The sequence below is a fragment of the Pollachius pollachius genome (genome assembly GCF_949987615.1).
Source record: "Pollachius pollachius genome assembly, chromosome: 10".
NCBI classification, from domain to species: Eukaryota; Metazoa; Chordata; class Actinopteri; order Gadiformes; family Gadidae; genus Pollachius; species Pollachius pollachius.
This window is the reverse complement of record NC_136943.1, coordinates 12,288,436-12,298,137: the sequence shown is the minus strand read 5'-3', so window position 1 is coordinate 12,298,137 and position 9,702 is coordinate 12,288,436. Positions and strand designations below refer to the sequence as shown.

At 44.2% G+C, this 9,702-nt stretch overlaps 1 protein-coding gene across 1 annotated transcript; it reads left to right on the top strand.

Annotated features, from left to right (window-relative positions):
• Positions 1 to 459: 459 nt before the first annotated feature.
• Positions 460 to 5,165, top strand: adrb2a (adrenoceptor beta 2, surface a). Its single transcript, XM_079745145.1, has 2 exons — positions 460 to 584; positions 999 to 5,165. Exon 2 carries the CDS (start codon positions 1,002 to 1,004, stop codon positions 2,229 to 2,231), a length of 1,230 nt encoding a protein of 409 aa, XP_079601271.1. The 5' UTR covers positions 460 to 584; positions 999 to 1,001; the 3' UTR covers positions 2,232 to 5,165.
• Positions 5,166 to 9,702: the final 4,537 nt, after the last annotated feature.

Here is a 9,702-nt window from a genome sequence, read left to right as displayed (position 1 = left end):
TTCTTAATCTCACAAAAAGTGGTAAGAAATAATGCAAACTGTGTAAGTTGGCACAATAAATCCATTTTAAGTATAAAAAAAATCTTTAACAATAATAATAATTTCAATCTAGTGCTTGTTCAAAACACCCCAAATGACATAAATAATAACTTTTGTCAAATATTATATTCTATTTATGCATCCCACTGCACCAGTGGAGACTTTCTGTTCAAACTTTCAGCAGTTACTCTGCTCGTTCCAAAGTCTGGTCATCTGATTGGCTGAGCCATGGCAATGATGTCACCACTGAATGTTATAAGGGCTTTGACAAATAGCCTGGCAGCCGCATAAGAAGGAACGGCTCAAGCGAAGCACTGACTGAGTGAGTGAGTGAGCGAGAGACAGAAAGAGAAAGAGAGAGGTTGTGGGAGTGTGTGTGGGAGAGAGAGACAGAGAGCGAGAGAGAGAGAGAGAGAGGGGGGGGGGGGCACAGCGAGGTGAGGGAAAGGAGAAAGTAATGTTAGAAGCGATGGCAGACGGAGCTGGCTGCTTTTAGACATTTCTGCTTTGTGTAGGAGCTTTGGAAGGGACAACTACCTGTGGAGGTTTGTACTTTTATTTCTGCTGAGGTTTGGTTTCTTAAACTCGCCAATGAGTTTTGCTTTTATGCTTATAATTACGAAACTGGTCAATGTATAGTTATATATGTAGCAGACATTCACTTAATGAAGCTTTGCTAATGTGTGTGTGTATGTGTGTGTACAACTGCCTTTGTGTTTGTCTCTGTATCTGCGTGTGTGTCTTTGGCTGTTTATATGTCTGTGTGTGCGTCATTGTGTGTGTCTGTGTGTGTGCGTGTGAATGTGTGTGTGTGTATGTATCTATGTGTGCATGTGTGTCTGTGCGTGTGTCTGTGTGTACGTGTACGTGTACATGTGCATGTGTTTTTGTGTGTGTGTGTTCATGTGTTTGTGTGTGTGCCGGGCGACTCCATGTGTTGTCCACATGTCTGTGCACAGATCATGGGAAGCGAGATCATGGGAGTCCTGGAGCGCCGCAACGCCTCGTCCAACGGGACGGGCGAGGAGGGCGGCTACACCGAGGTTCAGATGGTCCTGCTGGGCATCTTCATGTCCCTGCTGGTCCTGGCCATTGTCTTTGGCAACATCCTGGTGATCACGGCCATCGCCCGCTTCCAGCGCCTGCAGAACGTCACCAACTGCTTCATCACGTCGCTGGCGTGCGCCGACCTCATCATGGGCCTCGTCGTGGTGCCGTTCGGCGCCTGCTACATTATCTTCAACACGTGGCACTTTGGAAGCTTCTGGTGTGAGTTCTGGACGGCCACCGATGTACTCTGCGTGACCGCCAGCATCGAGACTCTGTGCGTCATAGCCCTTGACCGCTACTTGGCCATCACCTCCCCCTTCCGCTACCAGTCCATGCTGACCAAGTGCAAGGCCCGTATCGTGGTGCTGCTCGTGTGGGTGATAGCCGCCCTCATCTCCTATCTGCCCATTCACATGAAGTGGTGGGTTGAGAACAGCGACGTGGCCCGGGACTGCATGAACAAAAGCAGCTGCTGCGACTTCAACACCAACGCGGGCTACGCCATCACCTCGTCCATCGTCTCCTTCTACATCCCCCTCTTCATCATGGTGTTCGTGTACAGCCGCGTCTTCCAGGAGGCCAAGCGGCAACTGAGGAAGATCGACCAGAGCATGGGCCGCTTCCAGAACATGAGGAACAGCGACGCGGCCTCACTGGAGATCAACGTGGGCCGTGGCGGCAAGAAGACCAAGTTCTGCCTGAGGGACCATAAGGCTTTGAAGACTCTGGGCATCATCATGGGGATCTTCACGCTGAGCTGGCTGCCCTTCTTCCTCCTCAACGTGGTGGGGGCCATCTGGAAGGTGGACAACATCGACCAAACGTTCAAGGTGCTCAACTGGATCGGCTACGCAAACTCAGCGTTCAACCCGCTCATATATTGCCGCAGCCCCGAGTTCCGGTACGCCTTCCAGGAGCTCCTTTGCATGAAGAGCCGTTTCGCCCAACTGTCGAACAAAGGTGGATATATCTACACCGGACACAGCTGGCAGAGCGAGCAGCCACCCCGGAACAAGGGTAGCTCAGAGGAAAACAGCGATCCCGGGGACAGGAGCTCGGAGAAGGCAGAGGTCTGCGATGACACTGGGAAAGGGACGGACCCCAACGGGAATTGTGAGACAAACTCCCCCTCTGTCTTTTAAACCCCGTGATCTCACGAGGACCTCACACAGAAGTTTACACTTTAGCCATATTTTATTATTATTCTTTCAAATTGTCTGATGAAGGTAAGACCGGTCAACTTGGTTGATGTGTAGTGTTATCCCCTGGAGACTGGTCCAAGGAAATGGTTGTTTGAGATATTTCCAGACTTATGGGTTGAGTGTCATTGGTTTAGGACACCAAAGAATACAATTGAGATAGCTGAGATAGGGTTTTTTGAAAAACAATGTTGATTTTCCATCTACCTCACTTTTCCTTTCTTTTCTCTTGCATTATTTTTTTGCACAGCCATACTTTACATGGTCTCTAGCGTGGTGTTAGACTTGCGCAGTACCGTGGCAGTTTATTGACATTAAGTTGTTTTATGCATTCTATAAATCCTGAAAAAGCTGGCTCAATTGGGATCTGTAGACATTCCTTTTATCTCCCTTGGTGTTCGTGGCCAAACACACGTTAGAGGTGCAGTTTGTAGGATTTAGTGGCATCTAGCAGAAAGGATTTTGGCCACAATGGAAAATAATGTTCAAAAGTAAGATTTAATAAGTGTAGAATCCAATGAAATTAAGAATTGTGTTTTCATTACCTTAAAAGTAGACCTTTTTATCTACATTGGGAGCAGGTTCAACAGCTACCCAGAACAACATTCACAAAGCATTCACCTGTTTTTGATGAACAATCCCAATTGCCATCTTCCTTGTAAGCTATGACCTGTAATTTTACAGACGAAATAACACAATAACACAACTTATTTACTTATTTATTTATGATCCAGGGACCTTGTCACTTGACACTCGGCTAACTCAATGCTGTAGTCGACGATTTTATCATTTTGGAGGTACCTACTGGCACCTTACAGGCCATCGTAGCTTCTCATATATATCCCCTCACAAAGGGAGGGCTGGTGGAAAATTCCCTGCGTGGCAATCTGCAACCTCACTGCTAGAAGTCCCTAATTCCTATACACTGTACCTTTAACATGTGAACTGTTTCCTTTCTAGGAACAACAAATACCATCATGAATCAATCAATAATAATTGAGTTAGCCATTTAGCATTAGCACCACATTGTGGAGTAATTCCGTGTGAGGTCTCACTGGCGTTTCTGTTTTTTTCTCTTACTTGTAGATATACATTCCACAACTTATTTCAATTCAAAAATTTCCATATGCATGAAGAGCAATGTCTGGCCTAGAGCCAGACCTGCTCTTTTCCCCCCACCTTATTACAAGCATGCATGCCCAGAGACACACACATACATTCACACATGGCAAAGGCCTCAGAAATGGCCAGAGTGCTGGCTGTGTATGCTAATGTTTAACAGCATGTTGCAGAAGGGAGGTTTCTGAGACCAACAGATAGCACCGACGATTGGGGCATTCTCCAAAGCCTTATCAGTGTCTGCATGCTAAACACACACACACGCACACACACACACACACTGAGCATGAGCAACAAGTATGCCATCCGCACCACTTTTTGACAGGAGTTTTAATAATATAATCACAATGATCATTATGAATCTAATAGATTCAACTCCTGTCCTAGTAGGAACTGAGTGTGAGTGTGGTGTGCTGGGTCGTTTCTCTTTGCCACTTAAAGTGTGTGGCTTTTTATAGATGCGTATACAGCAATGCTCCACTTTCGTATCGTACAGTCCCATCTATCACATCTGCACTTAAACAGTCCCAGTTGGTAGGGGAAGGGGTATTTAATAGTAATTTATTTTACACTGATATTGTTGTGCCTTGGAGAAACCCATGAGTACAATTTAGTACTTTAAGTGCTTACCAACTTCATATTTTTATTTTACTACTACTGCTACTTTTTCTTGGGTTATCTACTGGGAGATACATAAAAAAGGCAACCTTTTTCCCCCTAAGCCTAAGCCTGGTTGTGTTACGTAAGTGTTTGTTGATTGGAGGATCTGGTTGCTGTGCTGTACCGTCCACTCTGTTTACAGAAACCAGAAGCCATTTCCTTAGTCATGGTACAATCTCCCGCACACACAACAATAATAAACAGCGCATAGAAATAGCTGAGGCTGATAGCGGGTAGATCTGCGGGTTCCAGAGGGGTGGAGGTGGCGAATGGTCTGCCCTGCAGGCCCCCGGTTGAGATGCGAGGACGGCTTGGCAGTGTCTTTACCCCGAAGTGCTCCCAACTGCTCGCTCACTGATGTTTCCCAGAGTCCCCTCCCCCCCATTTCCCCCCCGTCCCGTCCCTCATCCCCCCATCCGCAACACCACCACCACCACTCCCACTCCCGTCCCCCAAATGTAAACGGATATCCAGAACTTTGGGAAGTGTACCTTGCACCGGGTCTCGGAGGGAACTGCGAGACCGCTCCCGTGCTTTTCCAGCTGTGTCTGTCAGTTTCCCTTCCTCTGCTGAAAAAAACTGAAACCCCTCCCTTCCCATTCTCTCTCTCTCCCCCCCCCCCTCTCTCTCTCTCTCTCTTTCTCTCTCTCTCTCTCTCTCTCTCTCTATATATATATATATCTTTATCTCTCTCTCTCTCTCTCTCTCTCTCGCTCTTGCTCTCTCTCTTGTTTCTGTCTATGCTCTCTCGCTCCTTTCCCCTGTGTCATCTGAAGTCCCCATGAACTGCCTTGAGCCAGCCGAGCCCTTAGCCCAGTCAGCACCAGCCAACCCGTGATGATCTCCTCACGTCAGTGGAAGACTCGGATGACAACAATCTGTTGCCCTCCATGCATTGCAATCCGTGATCTTGCCACAGACAGAAGGCACGCACGCACACACACACACACAAACACACACACATATGCATGCACACATATGCACGCACACACACATGCACGCACACATTTATCACATGTTGTGATAAAGCACGCAGCATGCTAAATGCTGTGAACCTGGGGGGGGGGGGATCCAGGGGGCCACCACACAGTCTCAATCCCCTTTAGTGACCTTTGATATGTATATATCTAAATATCTTCAGGCTGTTTTTATAGAGATATATGTTGCATGTGGCATTGCCTGGTACCCTCAGATGACAGGGGGAAATGCTGTGAACTTTGTTCCTGTGAGGCGCTCTCTCTCTCTTCCTCTCTCCCTGTACTGTATCCCGGGCTCTACTTGGCACCGTGGCCACAGACCCGGGCAATAGACGCAAGCACAGCGTCATCCTGCGTCAGCCACGGCCGCTCGGAAAATAGGGAAAAAGAAAAACACAAGCGCCTCCATACGTTTGTGTATTCGTTTTTAGTTTTTAGTTCTTTTCACTTTTCACTCAAAGCAAAGTTAATGTTGTTGTTGTTGTTGTTGTTGTGCTGTACGGCCAAATTGAATGTTATAACTTATTTTTCGTTCCTGTCTGTATTTTCCAATGTGCAGAAAATTAGCACAAAACTAGTCCTGTCGAACCAGAAAAAATAACTCATGATTACTGTTGAAGTCATACTTTACTGTTGCAATATCATCAGATAATGGTGTAGCTAAATATTTCTAGATGTTATCACTGATGTTTTGCTCTCTTTGTGTATTGGTGGTGTGTTTCCGGGCCTTCTGTTGTACTATTCCTCACAAAAAAGTTTAAAAATATTAATTGAACTCCAAAGCCAAACCGGTTTGGGGCTAATTCCACACCTTTCCCTCCTGGCTGTGGCCCCTACTTGCACCTTGTACATGTCATGCGGCGGTTACCATCCATATGATGACTGCTCAATGGCCCGGAGGCACACAATGGATTTTCCCCCTACGATGAAGCTCTTCATGAAGTTATAACCAAGTGGGCACGGCCCCAGACACATTCCAAGACCCAGCTCTAGCTGTTGAAGGACTAGCCGGTACTAATGAGCCTGGCATCTCCACTGATTACTCCAGAGAACGTCACATACATGGGGACGTTATGAGCTGCAGAACCAACTCATTCACCTGTTTGCATTGGCTTTACTTGGATTGTGCCAATATAAATGTATAGATATGGTGTATTTATTGCCAGGGTATATTTGTTCCCAAATGGATGATTAGTTGTTATAAATTTAAGTTGGAGGTGTGGAGATGGAAAGTCATCATAATGTTCATGAATGCAGTGTTTTTGGAAAATATGTTCTGATCATTGTATGCAATTAAAAATTGTTGATGACCATTATTTGAAAAGTTACACTGCATGTAAATGGACATGCTATGAAAGTGAACTAATGCTCCAGTAGATTTGTTTTAAAAAAATAACCTACCAGTGTGTGAACACGCTTATTAGGACTAGTCATAGGTAAAACGCTGTCAAACTAATTGTTTACTAACTTTTCAAGCTCTGTACGCACAAGTTTCGTCATTGTTGTCGCCAAGCCGATGATGTGTGTTACAGTGTGTGTGGTGTCATGTGGTATTTATACAACGCAAATGTTCGGCATTTGTCGTGGAATAATAAATTATTTTCTTGCTGCATGGAATCTTAATATTTCTGGGGATTGTTTTGGAAGACAAATGTATTGTTTTAGCAAGGACAAAGTTCAAACTCAGATTTGGTTACACATTGTCATATATATTTCATTCACATTTTATACTCAAATTCAAATTTTAACAAAGCAAGTGTACAAGTGCTGCACGACAAAAAAAACAACAACTGCTGGACATCTATATTTAATATTCAGGGTTTTTTCCTTTTTATTATATGACATTTTTATTTTGATGCATAGCTTGTCGGTTAAATCTCAGATAAAGTTTAAAAGTGTGTTCAAGCTTCAATATCAAATAAAATTCCCCTACAACTAGCTAAAAACAAAAATCCTCTTCTTGATGATATATACGCCAACGTACCAAATTGATAAATGCTCAAACAACCACATATGTTGTTGAAACATATGTGGTTGCACTCTCAGGGTTGCGACCTGATTCGGTTGAGTCACTTCCTTCTTGTTTGTTTCTCATATTGCTCATGTTCAGAAAGCTAGAAACCAGAAACGGCCTCTGGTGGTTATTCTGATGTGTGCGTGCTAATCACTTTTGCTAATTTAACTGCACTGTGAAGATTAAACAAACACTTGAACATGTTTGAGTGTTGAGCCTCCAGTTATTTACGAATAGTGTAGAGAATGTTTAAACATTTAGACCGCCAACAATTTAACAATTTGCCCTCAACCGATGTTAGGGCCTACCATTTAGGCAACTTCTGAGTTTGGGATTTATATTTTTATAGTGTTTCATTTTATTGAATCAATTTTAATGTCAAAAGTGCATAAGGAGCATCTGCATGTGGACAGATAAAATAAATCAAACGTGTCTATACATATTCAGGGCGATTATTTGAATGCAGAATGCAGTCTGAATCCTACACAGTGCCCCTTCAAAGAAAACATTTATGATCCTGTCAGCTCTTCCACTAACACGCGTCAGATGTCGGCGGTGGTGATTGGTGGTAGGAACCAACCACAGGGCCATTCACTGGAGTGTCTGGCAATAGGTTTTCTCTCATTTAAATAAACACAGACGCCAACCACTTCTTCAAATCATTAGTCATGTCCAGTGCTGTTTCTAGTAATGAGCCACATGAGCGACGGCTTAGGGGCCCCAGGAGTTCAGGAACGGCCCTGGCTGTGCCTCTCCCTGGATTGGCGGACAATCCAGGTATGTAGCGCTGGGCTGAGCTGCGGTTTTAACTGCCTAATTTGGCAGGTTTACTGGCGCTGTGAAATGTGTGTGTCTAAGGTTAGCACACTGACTAAGACTTAGGGAGGTTTCTTTTGAGCTCTTTCCCTCTGAAGAGGGTCACAGTCTAAAATCTGATATATGACGTAAACCATTATGTCAAAACTCAAGAGGAAGGGATGTGGTTTCATCTTGTTCAAAGTTTTGTTTAGCCTATGAGATAGTGTACACAATTGGAAATATTTTGGCATCATTGAAATGTCAATCTTATCAGAAAATACTACACCCCAAAAAAAACATGTTGGTGAACAACAGTGCACTACTTCTTAATTAACCTAGTGACAACCACAGTTCATTGTGTCTTTACAGAAATAATGAAAAATGTCCATTTCTACAAATTTATTTGCAAACGGTCACTGGATCCCACACTGCGTTAGATCTGTTCAGTGGAGCTTACAAAGAGCAAAATGGATCAACTGTATGTACTTTAAATTCCACTGGTATGGAAACAGTTGGTGACGGCCGTCTGGACTGAGTCAGCTGTTTGCAGGATGATGAGAGACACCAGCCCCTTGTGTGTGTGTGTGTTTCTGCCCCCCCCCCCCCCCCCCCCCCACACACACACACACACACACTGTGTGTGTATAAAACATGGCTTTTGGTGTAACAGTGATCATATTAATAGCATGTGAAAAGCTTGATATTGCGCTCATACACGAGATTTAATGTTCCCCAGACTGCACCAGGACTATGCAGAGCTGGGCCCCTCGGAGTCTGGGGCCAAATGTACTCCAGGGAACCCATCTGTGTGTGTGTGTGTGGGTGTGCGTGTGCATGTGTGTGCATTCATGTGTGCGTGTACGCATGCGTGTGTGTGTGTGGCCGTGCGTGTGTGCATGCATATCCGTGTGTGTGTCTATGTACATGTATGGGGAATACCTCCTACTAGCCCTGCTGGGTGCATCCTAAAAAACAGTCTAGATCAGACCCGAAGGTTATGAACTGTGAACTATGATCCATGAACCTGAAAAAAAAAACGTCAAGTTGCCAAGAAAAATGCAATAAAACATAAAATGAACATGTAGGAAAACACACTGAAAAGAAGATAGTGTATTCCACAGTAACTTCTTCCTCACTAACCCAGTCCTGTTAATCCATGGTGCGGTTAAATCAATATCATTATTCTGTAGGGCTCATTCTTCATGGTGTCACACACTAATGAATTGTGTCCTTCCTTTACAGCCAGCCGAATATATAAAGTATAACGTTTTCCACCACTTTCGTTATGATTCATGCCTCCAGCTGAGCGCGAGTGGATACATCATTGAAGAGAGCAGTAAATAATTAAAATCATTTGTTGTTTTTTTTGGTAATGAGGAAAAGTACCAGCGTACCAAGAAACAAAACAAATGAATAACAACAACGTCAGTGAACGAGACCGAAACCATGAGAATAAGAAATGAAACTTGGGGATCAGCAAAGTTTCTATTCAAAGTTTTTCATAGTGAATCATATACCGTATGTGGATTCAAAAGGTGAAAAGGTTTATCAAATAATCATTCATGAAGGTGTCTCTATAGTAAACATTATAAACAGAAGTTTGTGCCTTGTTACACCATTCAATTATCTTTCTCGGATGAATATAGATGAACAAATTGTAAATCTGAACTTGATCTGTGTGTGTGTGTGTGTGAGTGTGTGTGTGTGTGTGTGTGTGTGTGTGTGTGTGTGCGTGTGTGTGTGAATGTGTGTGCATGGGCGTGTGTGTTCTAGCACAATTACTACAGGATACATAGAGTGTGTGTGCAACCTCAGGGCAGCCTGTGTCCGTCTGCAGGTGTAGCTG